Source organism: Nyctereutes procyonoides, unplaced genomic scaffold, assembly GCF_905146905.1.
Source record: "Nyctereutes procyonoides isolate TBG_1078 unplaced genomic scaffold, NYPRO_anot_genome, whole genome shotgun sequence".
Classification (NCBI taxonomy): domain Eukaryota; kingdom Metazoa; phylum Chordata; class Mammalia; order Carnivora; family Canidae; genus Nyctereutes; species Nyctereutes procyonoides.
The window spans coordinates 14,722,385-14,748,971 of record NW_026575160.1 but is presented as its reverse complement, the minus strand read 5'-3'; the positions used below and the strand labels follow the sequence as shown (position 1 = coordinate 14,748,971).

At 43.5% G+C, this 26,587-nt stretch overlaps 1 protein-coding gene across 1 annotated transcript in view; it reads left to right on the top strand.

Annotated features, from left to right (window-relative positions):
* Positions 1–26,587, top strand: part of JAZF1 (JAZF zinc finger 1) — a 334,668-nt gene that overhangs the window by 287,327 nt on the left and 20,754 nt on the right. The window contains exon 3 of the mRNA XM_055314523.1: positions 442–638. Within this exon, the coding sequence (XP_055170498.1) occupies positions 442–638 (197 nt within the window). The remainder of the gene's footprint in view (positions 1–441; positions 639–26,587) is intronic.

Sequence of the window (26,587 nt, the reverse complement as noted above, 5' to 3'; positions counted from 1 at the left end):
GTTTACTCATGAAAGACACAGAGAGAGGCAGAGACATAGGCAGAGAGAGAAGTAGGCTCCTGTGGGGAGCCTGATGCAGGACTCGATCCCAGGACCCCGGGATCACAACCTGAGCCCAAGGCAGATGCTCAGCTACTGAACCACCCAGGTGCCCCTAGAGAGGTCCTCTAACCCAAGGCACAACAGCGGATGTAAACATAGTCTCTGTGTGTACGAGGAGGGTTCGTGTCAGGAAGAAATGGGGCCTTACCTGTGAGGAACCTGAAGACGGTGAGCTAGAAGATAATTTAATCCCAGAGGAAAAGAGAATCTGTTGTGAGTCTTTGAGATTGTGAACACATCCCCTTCCCTGGGTGGGGTATCTGTCGAACTCGGGGTAAAGTCATCATCCCTCATGCTGCATAGATGGTCCCAGTTACTTACTTTCCATTGTTGCTTCAGATTCATGACAGATGCCGCCCGTCGAGAGCAAGAGTCCCTGAAGAAGAAGATTCAGCCTAAGCTCTCGCTGACCTTGTCCAGCTCAGTGTCCCGAGGGAATGTGTCCACTCCACCACGGCACAGCAGTGGAAGCCTTACTCCTCCCGTGACCCCGCCCATCACTCCCTCCTCATCATTCCGGAGCAGCACTCCCACAGGTAAGTGGCTCAGCCCCTTAGCATTTTCCAGGTGAGGGGGGGATAGCACCTGTGTGGGTGTGACATGCTGGGGGTAGAAGGGGGCTGGGGACAGGTGATGGTTCAGACCCATCTTTGTTCCTTTACTGGTCTCTGTAGAATTTGTCAATATAGTCATCTATCATTGAAGAAGTATTTACAAATTATTGTATATAGTCTGTACGTGATAATGGTTTTATAGATATTTTTTGAGCCTTTACCATTTGTGAGCCTGGAGTGAATTTCCTTCAGTCAGATGGAAGAGTAGATGAAACAAGATTGCTATGTGTTGATTATCATTGGCTCTGGGTGATGAGTACATAGGGGTTCATTCTACCATTTTCCATAATGTCAAAAAAAATTCTGAGTGCCTCCTGTTTGCCTGAAAGAGGTTAGGCTTCGTGGAAGATGTTGGTATTCTAGGAGGACCAACATGCACACTCTTAAGAGTCTTCCCCTCCCAAACGTAGAAGCAACTGAAAAAGTAAACAGCAGCCAGAGGAAGATCAAAATCAACTTTATTAGTGAATAAAGCCAAACTGCAGAATGGAACTTGGATTCATAACCATTGGGCTTCTTTTAGTATGTCTTCCCTGAATTCAGCTTATTTCCCAAACTGCCCTTTCACACGGATGCCAAGCAGATGCGAGTGCACCCCAGGCCCTGAGATGAGCATGCACACGGCCCCTTCTCCCCAGTTAAGTTGTTGCTCCTCCACAGGCAGGAATGAGTAAAGACAGTCAAAGGAGACTGGAAAGATCCCTCCTCTTCTTTCTGCCATCTGAGAAGCAGGGAATTTATTTCCCCTCCCCACAGTCGGGAGTTTAGACAGGCATTAAATAAACGGAATCTTATAACCATGATAAGTGCTATATAGAACTCAGTGACAGGAGAGTATCCAGACGGAAATTCAGGAAAGGTTTTCCCCAGAAGATAAATAGGACTTAAGCAGGTAAAGAGGGGAAGGAGGAACATCCCACCAGGGGACATTTTGCAGAAGCTCTCTAAGGAGGAGCCTGGCAGGTCTCAGGTATAGAAAGAGGCCAGCTAACTAGTGTGAGGTGAGGCCAGGGCAGTCGGCAGAAACCAGGGCACCGTGGGTTGATCCTGAGAGCAAAGAAAAGCCATCTAGAATCACACTATCTATCCTCTCTATAGGATCACTCCCGTGACTGTGGTTAAAAAGTTGATTTTCTCTGACAGTTTGTGGATCTCTCTTTCAGCCATCTCTCATCAAGGGAGAGGACGACAGTAATATTTCTCAAGTTGTGTTTCAGATATTTCCTTCACAAAATCGTAGTTTGGAGGGAAAGGGATTCCCTAATAAGATGGGGAAAGTGATGGGTAAATCAAAGTAAACTGATTTCTTTAATGCAGGGCTTTAATATGTATTGTTATTCTCCGAGGGAAGGATTTAGTAAGTTTCTCAAACTTAGTTGACTTTCATTAGGGGACCTCCTTTCTAAGGGCAGGTTGGGGGACTCAAGGCTGATAGACACCCTATGTCTTGTCAGGATTAGGCACTTTGAAGATAGGACAGGTGTGCGAGACAAGCCGATCAGAGTTCTATCTGTACTTCTCCCTTTACAGATCACTAATGATACCCAATATATGAATTTTTCTGTGAGTTAAATGTGAGGGCATTTGTATACACCCAGCATTCAATAAATGTTCATCTCTGTGGTCTGTGGTTTTCAACTAGTTGCTTCAAGAAGAGAATCAGCGTCACTTGCCTGTAAATGGTGAATTGGCTCATTTGTGTTGGGCATTTGTCCATTCCTTTAGGTAGGCCACCATATTTCCCTTACATTTTATTCTGTGAAGATTTACTTTCCAGGATCTTTGTGTAATATTTGCTATGTAAATCTAAGGAGTGCTATGAGAACGTAGTGTAACTCTGTGGTCCTCTTTTCTGGGTATTTCTGTGATTATTTATCCATATATAATATGAATTATGGGGGCAGTTCTATACTGGAGAGTGTTTTATACCGGACTTAATATGGACTGACTCGTGGCCAAAACCAGATAACCATGACTGCCCCAATTAGTAACGGGTGCCATAGAACCCCATGAACACAGACAGTTTAAAAGTGAGAGTTTATTATTTTTCATGTAAGAATGTTTGGAAGAAATGGAATCATTTCCTTTCCTTCAGACATAAAGAAATCGTTCTGACACCTTGCCTATTTTAACAATTTCCCACTGAGAGAATTAATTTATGTTGTGGTAAAGATGTATCATTTTCAGTCTGTCAAGATCATTGGTAACTTATTTGCTGCTTGAAGAACGTTCCATGTAAACATCAAAAATTAGGGGAAGTGGTTGCTTAAACCCCTACCCTGTACAATTTTGATTGTGTACATTTTTCAATGTTCGAAATGTTATTTTACCTGTAGTTAGAGAGATCAGCTTATTTTGCCTGACTAATGTGGTTTCGTTCACTTTTCATTGCCAAGTTATAAATAATATTCCAAGTTTCTACCTCCTAAATTCACTCTTCCAAGTTCCACATTTAAGGTATATTCCAGGTCCAGAAGTAATAGTCCTCTTGTAGAAAATCTCATTTATAAAATATTCTTTAAAATATACCATCTTGACTGACTTAGAGCTCCGCTTCCTCCTGGAGTTTCAAGTATTTCTTAGGTCTTCTTGGACTTAATATTTACTTTGAAATTTCTAAATCCTAGGAGAATCTTCTTACCTTAGCTTTTTCATTTTCTATCCTAAGTAGTTTTGTTTTAAGTATATATGTATTTTTTATTATATATATTAAATGTGGGTGTGTATGAAAGAAAGTATTCACTTAAGGAAAGATTAGAATGGTTTAAATCATGAGTTGGCAAACCTTTTCTGTAAAGGATCAAATAGTAAATATTTCATGCTTTGTAGGCCAGAGGGTCTCTGATTCAGCGACTCAATCCTGCCATTATAGCATGAAAACAGCTGTAGAACTCCATAAATGAATAAGCATGGTGTGTTCCTTCAAAACTAAAAGTTTTTGTAAAACTTTATTTATAAAAATAGACCAGATTTGGCTCACAGGCCATAGTTTGCCATTCCCTGGTTTAATGATAAAGCTATGTAATTTAAAGATCAACTTCAGGGTGCCTGAGTGGCTCAGTCGTTTGGGGGTCTGCCTTCAGCTCCAGTCGTAATCCAGGGTCCTGGGATTGAGTCCTGTGTTGGGCTCCCTGCTCACTGAGGAGTTTGCTTCTCCCTCTCCCTCTGCCCTTTCACTTCCACCCTTCTCTCTCTCTCTCTCTCTCTCTCAAATAAATAAATAAAATCTTTAAAATAAAATTTTAAAAAAGATCAACTTCATTAAATTCCCTGCAAACAAAATGTCAAAAGAATTCATACCCTTCTCTTCAGAAGTAGTAATTCCTAAGGGGGGAAATTCCTAGGGTATAATTCCTAAGGGGGAAAGACAACTAACGTTTGTAGAGTATTTACTATATTATATGCTTTCATATTCTGGACGTATAATGCTTTTAATCCCAACACCAGCTGCACTGAGACAACATTCTTATTTCCATATACAGATTAAAGAAATAGAGGCCTTTAATAAGGTTAACTTCACAAAGCCCCATGTCTGTCTATTCAAAAAAATGTGGTCTTCCAGTAGTGCAGTTTCCTTGCACTTTCCACATTAGGACCTTTTAGAAAATTCTTATTAGACCTTCAGCCATCTAGCTGCTCCAGTTACCAATTAGACAACTCCAAACCCAAAATCCAACAGAATGTTAAGATAACTGGAACTCTGGTTCACTTCCGTTCTCAGACTTCCCACCCTGCTGTCCAAATAGCATATTAGAAGTGGAGAGCCAACCACTTAGTCCAGGTTTTCTTTAAGGATGAGCTGGAGCTGATTCCTGAGAGCCAGTTATTAAATGTCCCTGTTTGCCAACCAGTTGTTAGAAGGATTACCTTGAAATTGGCCTTAGTGGGAGTCTTTACACCAATCGAATTGGCAAATGCTACCTATCAGCACCCCCACCTTACCCCCCCCCCTGCCTCTTTACCATTATACCAGGTTTATCCTTTCAGTAGTTAACGGATTAACATTACTTTGTTATTCAAGGGATCAGGGTCCTAACTGTGTCTGTGAATAAACCGAAAGCAAACCTCAGTCACCAATAAATAATGGCCATTTCGAATATTGGATTGCTTTGCAGTCATTCGCAGCAATGTTATAGGTGACTAATGACACGGAAAGTTATTCACATTCTTGGGTTACAAAACCACACGTGCAGCGTGATCCCAATTTTATTTTTTACTCCAAAAGAGCTAACTGTGGTTGCCTTAATATGATAGGGAAAGGGGCGTTATTTTCTCCATTCTCTTTTCTCCCATTTACTAAGATGAATCTGTTTTACTTTTATAACTGAAATTAGTGTTTAGTGCATATAACCAAAAGATCTAGACAGGATGGCCCCATGCCGTCCAAAAAAAACAGTTTAATGAATTTATTTTCTTCAAATTAATTTAATTATCTTTTCTGGAAGAGGAAGGATTTTTCTCTAGGAAAGGCCTGGGTTAGCATATTATATTGGTTATCAGTGCCTGTAGATTAATTAGTTAAGAAAGTAATTCCTCCCCCCACTCTGATCCCCACACCTATATTTGCCAATGAATTTCTTAAAAGAGTGATTCTCCATCAGGCTGAAATCAAAATCACCTGGAAGTTTTGTTTTGTTTTGTTTTAAGTGAACTCTACACCATACATGGGGCTCAAACTCACAACCCAGATATCAAGAGTTGCATGCAGGGACGCCTGGGTGGCTCAGCGGTTGAGGGTCTGCCTTTGGCTCAGGCATGATCCCAGATTCCCAGGATGGAGTCCCACATTGGGCTCCTTGCATGGAGCCTGGTTCTCCTCCCTCTGCTTGTGTCTCTGCCTCTCTGTGTCTCTCATGAATAAATAAAATCTTAAAAAAAAAAAGTTGCATGCTTTACCAACTGAGTCAGCTAGGCACCCCAACGTGGAGGATTTTTTTTTTAAGATTTATTTATTTATTTAAGAGAGAGAGAGCTTGTGCATACGTGAGCACACAGAGGGAGGGGCAGAGGGAGAGAAAGAGAATGTTAAGCAGGCTCCATGCCCAGTGCAGAGCCTAATGCAGGGCTCCATCACATGACCCTGAGATCATGACCTGAGCTGAAATCAAGAGTTGGATGTTTAACCCTTGAGCCCCAGGCACCACCACCCCAACCTGGAATATTTTTAAGCCACTTTTTGCTTGGGCTCCATCCCTGAAACTCTGATTCAGTTAGTGGATGGGGCTTAGGCACTGGGAGTTTTTAAAAACCAGATAGTTCTAACCTATAGCCTGAGTTGGAAAAGCACTGTTTTAAAACGTGATCAGTCTAGTTGTCATAGCCATGTGTTTTCTTGCTTGGGTTAACATATTTCCACCTTGCCTGGAGAAAGGTTACAGTAGTCTACTTGCTAGGACTCCAGAGATGGGTCCAATGGGACTGAACAGATGCTCACTTATGTCTTAATGGAGAAGCCACAGAAAGAGTTGGCTGGATTTCTGGTTATAATAGCATATTGCATAGTCTCTCCTGGAAAATATTTGTTTATATATTTTTTGGCCCACTCAGGAGGGGAGAAATTCAAATATTAAACCAGAGAAAGGCACCCAAGGAAATTAAACCAATTTTTTTGTTTTCTTGTTTAGGTTCCCTATAATGACTGTGAAGTCACAGATAATATCTATTAATGCATAATTTGAGTTTTTATGTTGTGTTATTTCACTTCGTATTGCTGTGTCTCCTGCTATTTGGCCTTACAGTAGACCCTTAACATTCCTTTATGGCTTTTGCAATAAGTTGTTCAGGTTTAAGATTTTGAAATTTCCAGGAGTTACTGATCCACAACAAGTCTTCTTAAAAGTATTAATTTTTCTCTCAGGATGGTAATTACTCTGCAATACAGACTTTATACAACTGATAGAATATTGCTTGACATTTAGAAACTATCTAAATGGAGTTGAGGTGGACTCTCCCTACCCCCTCCATGCCTTTTTTATTTTTAGAAGACAAAATAAACATAAGTAAGCTTAGTAGAAGTAGAAAATCTCAGAGAAAGATAACTAAGGTTAGGTCTAAACCAGCATACCTCCCCCCACCCATCCCAAGGCGGGGATGAAATAGAAGGAGAAACCTCAAGGAGAGAAATCCTATTCTGTTTTATGGTGGAACATAAGAAAAGCAAAGCAAAATATTTCAGCATGACTGAATTTCATGACATATTTATAAATTCCTGAAGCCATGGTTTATTTTTTTCTCACAGGTTCTTCCCTCAAGGGTTCAATATTTAGACCATACCTAAGAAACATCCCCCAAAATCTTCCTATTAAGAAAATGGCCTCGATTTACATTTCCCTTTTCACATTAAGGTACCTTCTTGTTGCTGGAGAATGACAAGATGGTTGCTGTATTATCTGGCTTCCATTATGTTCGGAGTCACTAACACACCCTTTCCTGGTCCGTGGTTTCTTTGCTTCTTTGTTTATATACTAATTTGCTCTAGTCATTGTTCTTTCATCTTCTTTTTTGATTGACTCGTAAAACCTTTATCCTGCTTCCCAAGGGTCATGCTCCAATCTTATGGCTAGTTCTGCTTCCTTCACCATCTTAGGTGGCTACTTGTTTTTCATCTCTTGCCTCTCAAAATGTTGGTAGAGTAAGGATGGCAACAACAATGTAGCATTTCAATTATTTTTCTGTAACTGCACAACTTCTAAGAAACCTTCCTAAACAAAACTTTTCTTGACTGGAAGAAAACTATCAAATCAATGGTGATCTGTAATAATAATAGATTATATCTTCATAGCACTTAATGCACAAAAACATTCACACTCACCATCATTAACCCCACTTGAAGACAAAAGAAAATGAGCCTCACTTAAATGATAACTTGCCCAAGTTCAAGTGGTTTCCAAATGGCATAGCCACTGTTTTCCACAGCACTAGGATTGGGCATCTTTACATTTGCCATAATTTACTGAGTATCCATTTTTTTATAGGTTCTGTGCCAGGTATTATGGGTAGTCTGCATAAGGCATAGCCCTTATGGATTAGAATTTATATCTTTTAGTAGAAGCCAGTTATACACATGTAGGACAGACATAATGAATGTGACATAGACACAGATGGCCTACATTATCAGGATGGGTGATTAGTAAAACAAGAGAGATACATACAGCATCATTTCCTCTGTGCTGTTTTCGCACAGTTACAAGCTGTATATTCACACCTATAAAATGTCTTAGATATTGTAAGGCAAACATAAATTCCAAAGGAGTTGAAATAAGGTGAGATCAGTGGGAACATGACTTGGGGCAGACAGTTTTATATTCCATGATCGTTATGGAATGTCAGTTTAGGGAATTAGTAATCAGACCTGGATATTAACAAAAGATGTTAGTGAATCTGGGGTTTTCTGGGTCACCTTTCAAAACTCTGGGAGCATAGAAGTAAAAGGGGGTAGAGGAAAACTTAAGCATCAGAAGGATCTGAAACCAAATCTTGATTCTGCTACTGGAGAGAGACTTGGCCTTAAATTTTTCCAAGTCTCAGTATCTTTTCTGCACATTGGAGGCAATCCTACCTCACCGTGAAGATGAACGAAATAGAGAGAGGAACAGAAAGAACCACTTGTGTTAACACCACCTCTACTGAAACCACCAGTTCAGAAAGGACATTGGCCTTGGAAGGGCTCTACTCTGCCTAAGACACTCTGCAGCGGTAAAGAAGCCCCGTATGTTCGGGAACTGTCGGCTGGCAGTGGTAGGAATGGCTAACGCCGGCAGGTTAGTTAGGGTTTCTTGAAGTAGCTGAGTAGCACGTTCAAAACAAAGAAAACACTTTTTGCTCTTAACTGAATCCTGCCCTTTCAGGCAGACAGAATTTTGCCAGCCCTGGCCAGGACCACTCGTGCGTGTTTATTTTTGGTCTGCACTAACCTCAGAAAAGGCTGGTTCCAGGAATGTGCATTACAGGTGGTATTTGCTAATGACCTGCTCTGGGCAGAGGCACATTTTCTAAAGAAAGGTTGGCGGGTGGGGGGGGGGGGTCCTATCTGAAAACAAAAATGACACTATGTGTTATTAATACGGGGACACATTTAAGATAACCACTTTGTGACCAGGGGTGGTAGGAGTATAGAGTTGGCCAGTTCACAGATTTTTATATCTTCTTTTGTTATTTTAGTAAATGTAATAATAATAACAACGCTTTTAATTGTGGAAATTCAAAGCACTGTGAAAGTGAAAGGTTGAATGTTTCTAACAAATACATGCACTCCTTACAAGCTCTGTCCCCTCTCATTTTTTTTTTTAAGATTTTATTTTTTATTCATGAGAGACACACACAGAGAGAGGCAGAGACACAAGCAGAGGGAGAAGCAGGCTCCATGCAGGGAGCCCGAAGTGGGACTCGATCCCGGGGCCCCAGGATCACACCCTGGGCCGAAGGCAGGCACTAAACCACTGAGCCACCCAGGGATCCCCTGTCCCCTCTCTTGTGAAGGGTGTGACCACACAGGCCCAACCACCACTGTGGTCGGAGGGAGGGGGCACCCCTTTGCCTCACCTACATTGAGGTTCTTTTATGTGTTCAGGGCCCTTTATGATGTAGCAGAACTAAACATTTCACTCATAAAATATATCTAGGTCCTAGGGCCACATAAAGACCATCTCAAGGTTTTGAGGATCTGGTGAATTTTGACTGCCGTATCTTGGAAACTCCAGCCCTCCTTCCTGTCAAGGGCCGAGGACACCCTCAAAGCTGCTCTGAGGAGGGGAGAGAGCATCAGATGTCGCTGCTCCTCCACCCAGACGAGGAGGGTTGAAACCTGCTGAGATCACAGAGCTTCTTCAGGGCTCCAAAAATCAGTGACATCAGCGTGGCAGTTCCACGTCAGGACTTTACCCAAGGGTAATGGAAACATGCCCACAAAAGACAAGTAGAAGGATGTACAGAGCCGCTGTATTCACAATAACTCTGAACTGTTAATTCTCTTGTTAGGTGAATGAATAAACAAATCGTGATCTGTCCATACAGTGAAATACATATTTAGCAATAAAAAGGAACAAAGTAATGTGTGGTTTTTTTTTTTTTTTTTTTTTTTTTGGAACAAAGTAATGTTACACCAGAAAACGTGGATGAATCTAAAAAAAAAAAAACAACCTTACACTGAGCGGAAACAGACACAAAAGAGTTCATAGGAAATTCAAGTACAGGGGCACCTGGGTGGCTCTGTCAGTTAAGCACCTGCCTTCGGCTCAGGTCACGATCTCAGGGTCCTGGGATGGAGCCCCACGTCAGGCTCCCTGCTCAGGAGGGACCTGCTTCCCCTCTCCATTTGGCTCCTCCCCTGCACTCCTTCCACTTGTTCTCTGCACCCCCCTCAGATAAATGCTTCTCCCTCTCCTTTTGCCCTACCCTCTCACCCCCTCATGCTGTCTCTCAAATAAATAAAATCATAAAAAACAAAACAAGAAATGCAAGTACAGGCAAAACAATTTGTGTTGACAGAAATGAGAACAGTAGTTGACTCAAGGAGAGTGGAGAGAGGGGAATGTACACAGAAGAACTTTCTGGCATGATATATTTCATATCTTGAGTGAGATGTCGGTTACACAAAGGGATACATTTATCAGACCTATCAGTTATACACTCGAGATCTGTGCATTGCATTGTATATGTACTTGCCTCAGTTCAAAAAGAATTGGTGGCCAACGCAGAAATGAGGAACAGGAGGCCCCAACTTCCACCCATCCTTGAGTGAGCAAATAGTGTTTCCTCTGCTGTAAACAATCCATTTAAGAGCTAAGGAAGTAAATACCTGCGGTCCTTTGAATACGAAAATCTCTGGAATTTCCTCTCCATTGAAGACAGATAGTAAGTGTAACCCTTATTCTCAGCTTTCTTAGGAACATTGAGGAATCAGTAGTGTGGTCAAAAGAAACAATTGCTATACATCCTAAATGGAGAAATAAAAGGAGGGAGGAAGATAAGGACAAAGAAATGCTAGTTGCCAAATGCTTGGTCTTAGGCCGCAGTTAGAATTGATTAATGACTAAAAGGATCCGGGATAGAAAATTCTAGCATCAGGATCTTCCAATATCCAAAACATTTTGCTTCCCATGAGATAAAGAGTGAGTGCTTCATTATGTTGAGAATTTTTCAGGAAAGAAAAAGCGGCTCAGTTTTATCCTCTGAAACTCTACATAAACCCAGTTTCTATCATGGGCAGACACTCAATAGCAGCTTCTCTTCAGCTGCGGTATTTGCAGTGACAGAGATATCTATAATTTACCTTCTAATGAAAATAGTTTTGAGGCCTCCCATGTTAGCAATACCTTGCTGAACCATGCACACCTAGTTATAAACCTTAATTTCATCTCTATTAACTGTGTTGTTTAATCAAGCTCAATAAAAATAATATGTCCACTGTTAAGAATTCCCACAAGAAATCTTAAAAGTCTTGACAGTCTGTTTCGCCTTGTGCTAGAAAGAGTTTGTGGCAAGGCTTTGGCTCTCCATCCGTGTTGCTTTTTCTTTGTCCCAGCAGGAGTCTCTGCACTGGCCAAAAAAATATCAGGAAAGATCACAAGATAAAGTTATTTTAAAGGGCACACGTTCAGACTGTGCTGCTCCCCCAGTCCCCCTGCCCCACCCCCAAAAAGGAAGGCAGTCCAGAGCTCACTCGCACGCCAGCACCCATCAGTGCACACCTCTCAATTTTTCTTTGAAAGCAGGTTTCAGAGCTGCAGTGTGAGTGCTAAAGAGAGCAACGGACAGTAAGCCTGGAAAACTGTGCAGATTTCCCTGGAAACATGGATAAACAAACAGACACGCAGTGCTCCCTTACCCCTCGACCGCGAAGGTGGTGGGGATTTAACACCTGATGAATTCGTAGCCCGGCCAAATGTCTGTGTTTCCAAAGAAGGCTTTTCTTTTCCCTCCCACCTAAAATATAGCATATTAAAATCAGAGAAGCCCTTTCATCTTCACAGGTATCACAGCAGCAAACTTATTTTAATGTCTTTTCCATGTGGGTCTAGTTTTCAGAATAAAAACCCCGGGCAAATCCAGCTGCACAGCATTAAAGACAGAACCTGCAGAAAAATGTGAAAGCTTTAAGCTAATTTGTTCTTGCTAAAAAAGACAATCCAGGTACAGAATCTCCCCTGCTCCTGTCCCAGGGGTTTGTACAGACTTCTTGGAAATGCACTGAAAAGGAAGCAGTATCTGACAGGAAGGGAGAAAGTTAGGCAGTTGGATCCTCTGCGGTGCCAGAGATGGAGAGGTTTCTTGTTGGCCAGTGAGCTTACATAGTTCCTCCTTGGAAAACTGGTTGCTGGTGTTAAATTTATATCCATCAGACCAGCAATGAGTTGGCTTGATCTTATCAGATTGAAGATGTGTTTCCCACTCCACTGGGCTCAATAAGTTGTTTGTTTAAACCTAGCCAGTTCAGACCTTTTTTGGCATGGAAACATTTGGCATGAAACACACATCAAAAATCATCCCTAAGAAACTGAAGTTGGTTGAAGGACAACTGTGTGGGAATTTGAGATTTAACTATGCCATGATGTGCTATGTTTTCTACACAGTCACTCAGTTATTACTTTTTTTTTTTTTCCTCTAAAGGCAAAATAGGCAGCCAAGGTGTTCCAGATGATTACAGGCCAGAGAAATTACAGGCCAGTCACTCAGAGAAACTGCTTTTCCTCTCATCAGATAATTTTGAATAAAGTGGATAAAGTAGCTGGACAGTGCCTGCTATTGTCTACCTGCTAAGATGTCTCTGTACAGCCTGGGTCTGGGGGGAGTTTTTAGTTTCAAAATAGATACATTTGGGAATCCCTGGGTGGCTCAGCAGTTTGGCATCTGCCTTTGGCCCGGGGTGTGATCCTGGAGTCCCACATCAGGCTTCCTGCATGGAGCCTGCTTCTCCCTCTGCCTGTGTCTCTGCCTCTCTCTCTCTCTTTCTTTCATGAATAAATAAATAAAATCTTTTTAAAAAATAGATAAATTTTGGGATCCCTGGGTGACTCAGCAGTTGAGCATCTGCCTTTGGCTCAGGGCTTGATTCCACAGTCCTGGGATCAAGTCGCACATCGGGCTCCCTGCATGGAGCCTGCTTCTCCCTCTGCCTGTGTCTCTGCCTCTCTCTCTCTGTTTCTCATGAATAAATAAATAAAATCTTTAAAAAAAAAAACAAAATAGATACATTTTTCAAAATCATCATAATAAGAAAAAAACATGTGTAAAGCAGATTTCTCTTGTAGCAAATAGTGAAAAAGGTGTTTTATGTGTGAGAACTCTCAAGCTCTCTATAGGCTATGTAACTGCATAGTTAAAATGTCAGTGGCAAAGTCTGACTGGAAAACAATTGCATAGAACCTTAAATTCACGGGTGGAAAGGACCTCAATGTGCTTTTCATTGGCTGCTATGTTCAGGGCAGAACCCTGAGGCATTATTTTAGCTGAACTCCCAGGCACTCACAGACATGAAGACCAATGCCAGGCACCCCATTCTGGATGATGTTTTTGGGACACAATCATGATCCTGTATCTTGAACAGGCCCCCATTCCATCCCCTTAGATGACTACTTTCTAAAATTACATAAAGTTCTGGGCCATTATTGTGTTGAAACTCTCATGACATGAGGGAAAAAAATGTCTCCCTAAAATTCAACTTGATAAAGTTTATTTTGGCAGAGCACTCAGATGTGATGGACAGTATTTCACTGCCATTAAAGGGAAATGTCAGTGAAAAAAAACTTTGAAAATTTTTTAAGGAAAAACTTTTTTTTAAGATTTTATTTATTCATGAGAGACACAGAGAGAGAGAGAGAGGGAGAGAGAGCCAGAGACATAGGCAGAGGGAAGAGAAGCAGGCTCTCTATAGGGAGCCCAGTGCAGGACACTGTCCTGGGACTCTGGGATCATGCCCTGAGTCAAATACAGATGCTCAACCACTGTGCCTGCCACCCAGGCATCCCAGGGAAATAGTCTTTGAAAAAAATTCTTGATTTAAAGCCGCTTGGTTTCAGTAATATATGTGTGTGATTTAGAATATCCTATGTTGCACCTAAAAGAAATTATTAAGACTAACAAAACTTGACAAATCATTAACTTTTAAAAGCATAAAATTAAAACATTGCAGCTCAGTTGCGAGTGAGATGCCAAAGGGGCCTGGCCTGGGGTTGGTTGTGACAGGCTAGATGGGTTCCTACCACCACCTGTGGACAATGCACCACAGCCCCGAGGGCTGTGTGTGTGTGTGTGTGTGTGTGTTTTTTTCCCCTGGGAGATGAATAAGCCCCCTTTGGGAACTAACACCATAAAAATGAAACTATAAAGTAATTGCAAATATAAAAATTGGGATTTTAAAATTCTTTTCAGAATTTAAATCAGAGGTTCTGGGATAACTACATAGAGTTAGCATTACAGAAGCATACATACACCATTGGCAATTCATACGTGGTACTTGGCAAGTACACAGCAAATTAAAAGTTAGTAGAATCCAGTTAACACATGTGTAAATGATCTATAAAGCCATGCTTCCTAAAGTGAGTCAGTAATATTCCAAAATGGATTTATTTTTTTCTCCCTTTTTTCACTTCTCAACAAAGATTTGTTTCCTGGCATTATCAGAAGAGGAAGGCTTGCCAGGACTAGAAAGCTCATCCTTTGTCACGTGGAAGCCCTTGAGCTATCGATGTGGCAGTGAGAAGCCTCGTCCCTTTGATTCTGTCAAGCAAGGAGGGCAAACTGAAAAATGAATTATGCTATATATAAACTTGAAAGGAGCTTCATGTTCACGGTAGCGGTGACTCTTAAAAATAGCAGCTCACAGCCTCCCAGAATTTCTGTTCACTTTGTATTTTCTATTGTGATTGTATATTTTGGAAAGATGACAGGACTGAGAAGTGAGTGGATATTTTTCTCAGAACATTTTGCCTCTTTTGTCATCTTCCAGAAGATGGCAATTTATGGCTCCCTCAGAGCGATGTCAGGTTCATGTCTAGAAAGCATTCTGAGTGGCCTGAATTTATTTTTTTTTTTAAATTTATTTATGATAGTCACACACACAGAGAGAGAGAAAGAGGCAGAGACATAGGCAGAGGGAGAAGCAGGCTCCATGCACCGGGAGCCCGATGTGGGATTCGATCCCGGGTCTCCAGGATCGTGCCCTGGGCCAAAGGCAGGCGCCAAACCGCTGCGCCACCCAGGGATCCCCGTGGCCTGAATTTATTAACATAATAAACCGTATTGTTACTTAGGGGCCCAATTAATAGTTGTCATTGGTTCTTCTCATTGACAGAGAAAGATATGAAACAGAATCAGCTCTGCATGCTGGTTCTTTCCAGTCTTGTAGTAAACTGTCTTCCCTTCAGTTCGTGATGCTTACCGTATGGAACTCTGTGGCTTGAAGTTAGTTCAGGTGACCACAGCATAGTGTTACTAAGTCTCAGGTGTTGGGCCTTATTCCCTTGTGGGCCAGACATCTTAGGACCATGACCCATGCCCTTGATGCTAGCTGAATGTCAAACAACAAGTAGCATAGTCCCCTTGAGATCTCTCAGGAAAGAGTTGGAGAAGCTGTGGTAAACACACAGGGCTAGATAAGGTTCTTAAAGATTTGCCTTATCCCTGGCTTGACCCAAGGGGATCGAGATCAGTAGTAATACGATTATGAAGAAACCAGTTCATGGTGCCTGTCTCTGAAGTACTCTGAATGGTCTCACATATTCATCTTCCTGGTCTTTTGTGCTCAGTATAGATGTCTTTGGAATATTCAAAAGAACTGGAGACTGACAAAGATGAATTGGTTAAAGTAAATGTCTTAAAATGGGGGCGGCCCCAAACCATCAGTGCTTGTTGCTGAGAAAGGACAGAGATTCTAGAGCTTGGGTGGAAGAGGCTCCATTCCAGTTCTTGCTCCCTGTAAAATGATGGTCAGAGGGGCGCCTGGCGGGCTCAGTCAGAAGAGCATGTAGCTCTTGACCTCGGGATCTTGAGTACCAGTCCCATGTTGAGTGTAGAGATTATTTAAATAAATAAACTTGGCATGCCTGGGTGGCTCAGTGGTTGAGTGTCTGCCTTAGGCTCAGGACATGGTCCCAGAGTCCCGGGATCAAGTCCCACATCGGGCTCCCTGCGGGGGCCTGCTTCTTTCTCTGCCCATGTCTCTGCTTCTCTCTCTGTGTGTCTCTCATGAATAAATAAATAAAATCTTTAAAATAAATAAACTTTACAAAAATAGTAAAATGATGGTCTGAGATGGGAGAGCAGCTCCATTCTCTCATTCACCCCATGGGAGGGAGTTCTTGGAAGAGAGTGGCTGGTGAGTGATGCAATGATTTTATTATGTAAGTCGTTGTTCCTTGACACCCCTGAAATTAGGAGGTGCGCTTCTGCCCCAAACTCCGCCCGGCCGAGGAAAGCATAGGAGGCAGGCCAACATGGCATAAAACACAGCATCAGTCCTAGGCAGCCATCATCTCGGCTGTTGTAATTGTAAGTTTATCACAAGCATAAAAAAAGAAAGAAAGAAAATAGGGTGCCTCCCATTCAGTCAGTGTACATATTGTCTGGGGGAAACTTTTTTGTGCTCACGTGTGTCGTTTTCTGTGTTGTGATGTAAAATGTCATTTTTCACTGGATCATGATCAGAAAATTTGAACGACAGTGTTACAGGCTCATGGAGTGTAGTGACAGGCTCAAGCTCATGTAGCCAAATTGGGTCAAAACAAAATCCACACTTCCTGTTTCCACTCTTGTGCTTTCCCTCTCCTTCACACCCCAGCCACTACACAATACCAAGTGTGTGTTCATAGGCAGTTGTGTTAGATTCAGAATCCTCCATTCATGAGACCTCATCAGACCGTGGCCGTGCAATTCCTTCCGGGCCTGCAGATCCCAGAACGTTCCCAGACTCCCATCCCCAGAACAAACACGAGCTTCTTTACCAGAGCCCAGCCACAGAGGAAGAAACAGGTTTTTTCTCTATTTGTTTTATTTTGGGGCTGGGGGCAAGAGTGGTGCTAGAAGTTTCTCCTTGGTTTAATCAATGATCCGTCCTAGGGAGTAACTAAGCACTTAGTATGCAAGTCCATCCTCGGGTCTGTGAGGATGAAGTCCTGGTGGGAAAGATAGCGTCTTTACCCTAAGCAACTCAATGGGAGGGAAAAGAAAACGTGTCACCACAAATATGGTATCAGTGAGAAAACTGTATCTGTGCCAGATGACAGGAGGGCAGGGCAGGGAGGGGCCCAGAGAGCAGAGAAGGCCCCTGAGTGGGGCAGATGTGGTCTGGAAGGACTTCTGGGGAAGATACTCTCCTACGAGAACTTGTTTGGCATTTGGATGTGACGCCCAGGGGTCCAGGCCTTCATTTCGCTTCACAGAAGCCTGTTCTTCCCTCCCAGAGAGTTAGCTAACCAGAGTCCTAAGCTTTCTAGACAGGTGTTTTCTCTTGGCTCGGTCCTGGGGTGGGTGAAAATGATTTCTTGCAAGTATGGCAGGAGCACATCCAGCCACCGACCTCTACCGGTCCCGTAAAACCGGAGGTGAAAATAGTTGTGAGTTCCTCTGGGTTTTAGCACCACAGCTGAGGAATTTGGGTTAGCGTTTTACCCCCGTGCCCAATCCAGACCACTGTGTCTTCACACACCCTCTTCCAAAGACCTAAAGATGTGGAGAAAGCTGAAGTCACTGATGCGGAAGACATAAAGCAGAGAGGGGGTCGGTCCGTCATCCCCTGTTTCTTCCAGAAAGGCCCCCCTTCCCCATCAGGGCTCAGGGCAGCCTTCCTTCTCTGTCCTCCCTTGCTACCTCGAGTTGGTTTTTCTCACTAGGGCTCTTGTCCCGCTTTCCTGTCCTTGTTTTGACAGGGAAGAAAATAAACGTAGTCGGTGATAAAGCTGGGAGTACGGGCTTTCCGAGCGCAGCCTCTGCCGAAGGCCGGCGTCCCCTCGGCGTCCCCTCGGCGTCCCCTCGGCGTCCCCTCGGCGTCCCCTCGGCAGCCTGCCCTCCCGAGCGGTAGTTAGTAGTAGGGGAGTTTTTACGGTAACCTCCCCGAGGAGCGATTTCACCAAAGAGTAGCCCTCTTGTCTAGACCGTACGAACCCATAAAGTCATCACTCGCCGGGATTTCCAAGCTACAAAGCCGGCGTAGAACAGAGGGCCTCAAGTCTTTAAGGGCTTTCGAGGATAGAGGCCCATTGTGGAGACCTGCCGTGCACACCCGCGCGGGGCCCTCTCTCCGGGCAGGGTAATGGAAACTCTCCCACTGACTCCGTCGTCGGCCGAGGAAAGAGACCCCGGCTGGTGATTCCTGCTTTATTGGCATCTGCGACAGCCTTGCCATCTCCTTGCATTTTCCACCCAGTACACTATCTGGGATTTTCTGGTTCCAATTTGTTTCTAAGAGGGATCCAGCTGTGCCTTTCACTTTCTTGCTTGCCAAAGCTAATTATTAATTAGTGAGATAAAAGCAGTTTAATACCTGACAGTTTTAAGAAACTGCTGGCAAAACACCCTGAGAGAGAAAGAAGAAGGGTTCAGGCTTTTAATCGAGTGTTCCTTCCACTTTGGGTGCTCAGCGAAGTATTGGCAGTTGTGATGACAATAGTGTTAGTGACCCTGGATGGTAGAAATGCGCCTGCTGCGGGGAGAAAGGGGGAAAGTGTGTCCTGAATCCCCTGTCAGAGCCTCCCCTGAGTAGAGTGGCATCAGATGACTGAACTCTATTGCCTGTAGATTGTTCTTTTCAGAAATGATGTGGGTTTTTTTGTTTTTGTCTTACATAATCTCTACACCAAATGTGAGACTCAAACTCATTACCCTAAATCAAGAGCCACATGGTCTGGTAACTACACCAACCAGGCGCCCCAGAAATTTCGTTGAAACAGAGATCATCTAAGGAGGAAAACAAATGAGGAGATACGACTTATGGAATAAAATAGTTCTGAAAATGGGCTGAAGAAACACCCCCTGGCCCCTAACCCAGCTTGGCAAGAGGCATTAGAGTTAGCCTGTGGTGCACCCACCTGGAGGAATGCAAATAACAATGTTAGGTGCTCCTGGGGGGCTCGGTCAATTAAGCATCCGACTCTTGACCTCAGCTCAGGGTCGTGAGTTCAAGCCCTGTGTTGAGCTCCACGCTGGGCGTGGAGCCTACTTTAAAAAAAAAAAAGGGTGAGGGGAGAATAACAATGTTAGTCACTGTGTAGGAAGACCTAAAATGTGCTGTGTTCTTTGCTAAGCACATTTTTCACATCCCCATTTTATATTTGAAAGGAAACTGAAAGGTCAGAGATGTTAAGTAACTTGTCCAAGGGCACACAGTTAGTAAATTTCAGCACCTGGATCTTGACCCAGGTCTGCCTTTCTCCAGAGCACGCTCCTGGTTGCTCTCCTCTGTGGATATGAAATGTGATTGATGGGTGTGCCCTTCAGGGTTGTTCAGTACATCCTCTGCCTTGAGGAGGACTATTTTCCAGGAATAACTAGGAGAGGTATTCTTGTTAATACACAGAACAAACATTTGAGCACCTACCATGTGCCAGACATGTGTCCAGATAAAATCCATCACCCCCATCCTCAAGGAGCCCAGAGACAAGTGGGGAAGAGACAGATGATGAAGCCCACACGGGATGCTAAGTTCCTCCATAGAGCACACAGAAGGGACACCTAGCCCAACCTTGGAGGGAGGAGTCACAGAGGACTTCTTGGAGGAAGTGTCTCTGAGTTTTAAGAATCAGTACATCTCAGATGAAGAAAAAGAAAGAGGGTGTATGGTTCAGATGGGTAGGGAGGGGGAAAAATGCCCAGTTATCAGTAATTTGCCCTTTTTTTCGAAGTACAACGGGAAGCCACAGGGGGATTTTACAACAGGGGAATGTCATGGTTTCCCTTATATTTTTATTTTATTTTTTTTAAGATTTAATTTATTTATTCATGAGAGACACGCACACACACACACAGAGGCAGAGACACAGGAAGAGGGAGAAGCAGGCTCCATGCAGAAAGCCTGATGTGGGACTTGACCAGGACTCCAGGATCATACCCTGGGCCAAAGGCAGGCACTAAACCGCTGAGCCACCCAGGGATTTCCCTCCCCTATATATATATATTTTTTTTCCCCTCCCTTATATTTTTAAAAGAGGATTCTGACTGCTGAATGACTGTTGGGGGACAGGGCTAAGTATGGCAAAAGAGCAGTTTGGTATCTACTGCAGCCTTCCAGGAGAGGTGGCAGTGATAGAACCAGGGCACAGCTTAGACGTGCAGAGGGACTTGGGGTGTTTGGAGGTAAAGCCTACAGGAGTTAAAGGGGATGGAAAAGGAAAGGCAGGAGCAACTCCTAGGTTCTTTGCCACAGCAGCTGAGTGGGTGGTGGTGCCATTTCCTGGGCCTGGTGGGGCAGAAACAGGTTTTCAGGGGCAATATACAGTCAAGGACTCTCTTTCTCAGAACCAAGACATGATCTTAAATCACTGACTACCTCTGTCATGAGAGACTATATTGCAGTAGTTCCCCCAAATTTCCCCAGTGACCCGGGAACACTCTAAAAATATGGATCCCTGGTTCCTGGGTGGCTCAGCGGTTTAGCTCCTGGCTTTGGCCCAGGACACAATCCTGGAGTCCCGGGATCGAGTCCTGCATCAGGTTCCCGGCATGGAGCCTACTTCTCCCGCTGCCTGTGTCTCTGCCTCTCTCTCTGTCTCTCTATATCTATCACGAATAGATAAATAAATCTTAAAAAAAAAAAATGGTTCCCTGGGATCCACTCTAAATTTAGTCAAATGTGAGGGGTAGAGCCAGGAATTGGGAGTGTCCAGCAATTCCCAGGTGATTCTAGCACCGCCAGCCCAGCATCAAGCCATGGACTTGTTTCATATGTGCCGAGGCCAGTCGTGATGACCCGAAGGCTATTTGAGCAACCTTCCTGCCCCGATGCAAACCCCCATCATGCCACAGCATCTCTTGTTTGTTGTTGCCTGGTGAACCACTAGCAATTTTCAAAGATAAGTCATTCTCACTTGACAATAAAGGTTTGCTGACTGGCCTAGCCCAGGCTATGCCTCTTTGATGTTTTTTTTTCCCCCCTAGATGTCAGGCATATTCTAATACACAGGGAAGCTTAAAAGAATAGCCTTTTCCTAAGTGACAGGAATGTTCCCACATACTAATGTTTTTCATAAGGACTGAAGGCTCAGATGTCTGTCTGAATGATCTGATCCTCATAAATCGGCGGATTGGTCCTGGAAATCCCATGAGCCTTGGCTTTCTTGAGAGATTTATGGCACTTCCCGCTCTTGTGGAGGCCAGGAATAACATCATAGCTCCCTCAGCACTTGTGGTTCTTGTTCCTCAGGGGCTGGCAAAGGAAGGGAGAGGTGTGCTGAACCAGGACCACTTCGAAGGAAAACCATCTAGACTTCTTTTCCAAAACCTCAAAATAAGCCTCATGCTCCGCTGAGAGTCTGACCGTTTTCTGCCCCCTGGTCTCCTCTCCCTCGGGGTGTTCCCATCACCTTCACTCAATTGGGTTCCGTGGTGTGCGGAGGGGCCCAGAGCTGGCTGGAGCTCATGGGCACGTTCCAAGACGAGGCTGTGTTTTAAGATACTTCCAAGACAATGTTAATCGATGGGTAGCAATTAGTTCCTTCTTGGCTTGACCTAGCAGAGGGAGTAATGAAGACTTCCCTTCTTAGTTAGAACCCACACCTGGCAAATCTCTTTAACCAAATTGCACATTATATTGGTGGAAGTGAGCCTGAGTGTTTTCAGCCCGCACAATAATGGCATCTAAGTATCTGCAGCTACCTTCAAAGCAGCATATGAGACAAGATTCAGAAAATGTCCCACCAGCGCTCTAGAAGATGGACAACCACAGAACTGGGTCTGATGACTCTCACTTGAAGACCCAGTTCTGAGAGCCGCAGGGAGGGGATGAAAGATGAGAAAAGAATCACTGCCCTCCAGGGGATGAGAATCTAGTTGCAGAGGAAGACAAGTATGTAAAGAAAGCTCCTCGAAGACGCTGAACCTAAGAGCCTAAAATCAGACATTGTAATTGTCAAAGAAAGGAGCAGTCACTTCTACTTGGGAGCAATCCAATTCCTATTTAATTCTCTGGGGGAGAACTAGCATCCTAAAGAGGCCGTCAAGGACAAGGGCAGGTAAGGGCCATACCTCGGAGTGGATGTTGAACTATTGACTTCAAGCCCAAAACGTTGCCAGACGTCATGAAGATGGTGTGGGGACCAATCGTAGTAGACACACACCAGTTTGGTGTGGTGCGTTAGATTCACAAAGCGTACACACAGATATAACAGCCTGAAATGCTTGGCTGGGGAATTTGTGTTTCATAGAGTTGCCAGCGGGGAGGCATTTTTAATATGAGAGGTAACTAATGCAATCAGAGAAGAGCGATATTATGGACTGCAGCTATTTGGGAGAATATTTATCTGGCAGGGGAAGGAGGACGGGTTGGAGGCCGCGAGACTGGAAGCTACTGGTATATCAGTTAGGAGGTTGTTTCAATAGCCACGGTGCATGTATGGAAATAGATTTGATTTTCTTGATGAAATTTCTGCAGGTTGAAGGGGAAATGACTCGATGTGGAAGGCTTTTCAACGCCGGTCTGTGCAACACACAAATCCCCCCAAGTTGATAGAAACCTGCCCAGCTTGCTCAACATAAGTAAACCTCGTAGACATTGGAATGTTTATGTTCAGCCCAAAATGGCTCTGGTTTTTTACACAGCTGTAAAGCGTATTTAACTCCCAAATATAAAACACTTCTTGACTACTGTTTCATAGCTTCATAAAACGAGCCTCAATTGCGTAGGTGCTTTCTGTTGTCATCCCCTATCTTTCTACGCAAATCTGTTTCCTGATATTGTTATTCCAACGGGGAAAAAATGCAGCCCCGTGTAAACTACCTTTTTTACAAGCAGCCATAAGAAGAAAGCCCCCAAAGACAATAAGGAGCCTCTGCATTTATATTTTTAACCCAAGATTACAGATCTAACTACCAGGGAAGCAAAATCGCTTTAATTATGAATGTTTTTCATTGTGGTTGTGAGTGTAAGTCAGTAACAGATGTTCATTTTCCCCAGCTCAACTGTTTTTAATTCTTTCTTGAACATGGAGAGAGAAATCTTTAAACTTTTGCCAAAGTTCAATTAACATCCCAGGCTAAAGGTGGAAAATGCCCTACTTTGTTTTTTCTCAGCCATATACCTGCTTTGGCTGCCTGTGCCACAGAGCACCGGGGAAAGGTTCCAGCTGGCACAGGTTTTATTACTGCAAAGGTAATTTGCAGAATAAGCTTTTGGCGGGAGGGGTCTGTTGGACTTTTTATATATTTATTTATTTACTCTTTTTCAGTTATAAATAAAATTACACTGTAAAACATTGCGGTTTAATTGCAGGAAACCCGGTGCATTTTTTTGTTGTTGTTCTGCAAGTGGTTAATAGCTTGTGTTTTGTTTATACGAAGCTGTAGAAATCTTGTGTAAGAATATGTTTACAGCCAAGGCTGTGTGACTTGGTTTATCATGTTTTTCCTGCGCTCTGTGGAACAGACCTGGCTGTTCATTATTAAAAGGCCTTTTTCTGTTGGAGAGTGGAGTTTGGGGGTCAGCAGCCGGGGGTTGGACGGGAACATTTATGTAAGAATGCGGAATGAGTGCCAGAGACTAGGGCACTCTAGCTATAAAGCCGCAACAGCACCTCATGTGATGACATTACAAGTTTGCTTTTGCACCTTAGAAGTAGTTCAACGGAATTTTCTGGAGTCCTCAGAACAAGGCACACATCGTGATAGCACCAGTCGACTTTTTTCCTCATCTCTGATCCCATGACCTGTGACTGCATGTCTAGTTCCTATTTGACAGTCCGCTGAGATAGAATCATGCCGAAAATTGCAGAACCCACTTCCAAAAGATTGGGACCATCATAAAATTTGTATTTGAGGTTCGGCTTTCTGAACTTTGACTTTTCAGAAACACAGAGTCACATAAAACATTGCTCATGGATGCCAAAACTTGAAAATTATGCCTCCAAAATAGTGTGAAATTTACAAATGCCTAATGTGCAAGCTGCTTGGGCTTTGATGATAATGCCCATTCCAGAGATTTCCTTGTGTCTCCCCAAAGGTTTGCTGAATATCTGTTCATTAATCCTCATTTAGGCAACTGGAAAATACTTCCTTTTTGGTCTGTGACACACAGATTATGCCTTTAGGAAATCTGTGGATGACATATGGGTCATTGGGTTTGTCTTTGGATAAAGTGCATTCTCTTTACGGAGCAAAACAACGCAAGGGAGGAAATAGTAGACCCATGCTGGAAAATGGGAGGTTGGCTAAGGGTTGTAATAATCGAATTACAAATATCACAACCCCTTTGGCACGCAGGATTGACTTTGCTTCTTCAAGGTCGACCTTTATGCCTCTGGGCCAGGATTGATTTGAAAAATGGACCATTTGGATTTAGTGCTGGCCACAAATCAAACATAGTGGAGGAGGAGGACTGGGTAGTAAAGTTACTCAGTGATGTGAGAACTTAGAATTAAGAATTATCACATTCACTTTCCCCTCAGGACCCAGTTTCTCCTTAACATTAGAGTTAGCAGTTTAAGAGAAAAGTTTAAACCTTTTATCCCTCGTATATGCATGAAGCTGCCTCTGTGTATGTAGCTCACGGCTGGGGGATACAAGGACTCAGTCAAAACTACCTGGGAAGTATTGCTAACTAACTACCTGTAGTTTTGAAAAGAACATACTCTTTCAACATCACCTTCTGAGAAATAAATAGGCAGCTTGTTTGGATGGACACAGTATTGGAGGACCGAGTGTGTTTACTGAGCAAACTTCTCAGAATAAGTTTTAAACAGCTTTTAATCCTCAGGAGCTGTGAAGTGAGGGAAGTTTCTATTACCTGGCTTGCAAAGGCAGGGTTATCCATCTATTTGACCCATGAAGCCACTGACAAGACATTAAGGGGGACGGTGGACACTCAGACCTGGGTGCCAGACTTCCACTCCTGCCTGGACTTTTGCAGAGTGTGTGACCAGGGACAAGTTACTTCCCCAGGCGTTGATGTAGTCTCTGTCAGAGGGGAGGTTGGCACAGAATATCTGAGGTCCTTTCCAGACTTGCAATGTTGTCATTTTATGATTCAGTGGTAACATTCTACAAAGGTCAAGCTTGGGCATTTTAATATCCATCAGAAAGTATGTACTGATGGTGTGCGTACTCAGGACTTGTAGAAGAGAGGCATATAACTGAGTCCAGGCTCCCATGGAACTGTAAACAGAGATAAAAGAAGCTGGAGAGACGCAGGAAAGCAGGAGTTGTGAGAGATTTGAGGGTCAGATAGTGAAAACTACCTCCTAAGAGGTTCTGGAGGAGAGGAGCTAATTGAGCCAGAGGTGCTTTTTCTTCTTTTCTTCTTCTTCTTCTTCTTTTTTTTTTTTTTTTTTATTTTTTAAAGTAGGTTCCACACTCAGTGTGGAGTCTGGTGTGGGGCTTGAACTCACAACCCTGAGATCAAGACCCAAGCTGAGATCAAGAGTCAAGACACCCAACTGACTGAGCCACCCAGGTGTGGGGCAGGGGTGCTTTTTAAGTGAAATTTGAGAGGTGGGGCCAATTAGTGGAGGGTCTGGGAAAATGAGATCCAGCAATTCAGTTGTTTTCCTATATTTTGAACAGAGTCAGATCTTGGTAGAAGTGCTATTTCCTATCTCTGAAAGAGAGAATGGTGAAAGGACCATGACATGGTGGCCTTTTGTCACTGTATTTCTATTTTTGGTTTTTTTTATGGACAAAGCCAATTTCCTAGCACATGTTCAAGACAGTGGGTGGGGCATGCCCTTCCTGGCCTGCCCTCTCCTTGATAGGATTCTGGAAAAAGGCCAGAAAGCAGTCCATCAGGTCTCCTGTGGGATTACCACACAAGGAAGTGACCCAAACAGAAGCCCTTGTGCAGGTTTGATAACGTGTCTTGGAAGCAGGGAATGGGGGAGGAGCAGCTGACACCGCAGCGTTTACACCTCCACGTTGGCACCATTAAGCACAGCTGTCTAAAGTCTCAGGAATAGTCGGTTGGCCCTCATGTATTATAAGAAAACTTCCTAATCCAGAGTGGCCACAGGCAATTCAGGCAGAACAGAATGTAAGCACCTGGTGATTTTGGAATCAGACTTGTAAATACATCATCCATCACATTAACATGTGAGGGTTTGAGCAGAATGACGGGTCTTTCCTTATTCCTGTTGCCACTTGTCTGGGGACCGATAGATGTGGTTTATTAGGGCCACAACTATGCATCTTTTTGGCCTTCAATGGATATCTAATTAGAACTATGATTAGAACCATTACTGAACCATGGGAAAGCCTCTTGTTTATCACCATGTGGCATTTATATGGCATCATTCTGTTAGACACGACTTTTCATAAACACACTGAGAAGAGACAGCCTAGGAATCAGGATTTCCAGTCTAATGATGCATGTGTCTAGAGAGACCTTGAACTTGAGGAGGGCACAAGGAGAAGAGTCCACCCACCTCTATTCTGGGCAAGGAAGAAAGACATCATACTACCAGTGCATGTGAGCGTCAACCCTCATTCTCTTCCAGGCTCTGTCCATACCAGCCATCGGGGAGACACTGGTGCAGTTCTCCTTTTCCAGGTGGGGTAACAGAGTGAATAAGTTGCATAAGATCCCACACACAGGTTGTAAATTTTGGCATTGGACTCCAGGGGCAACCTCTCGTGGCCAGAGTCGACGCTCGTATGTTACAGCAACAGGGAAAGCTCAGAACCACTTTTGACATCAACTGCATCCAACCTAGAGAAGAATGTAGATTCCTTCTTCTGAGGAA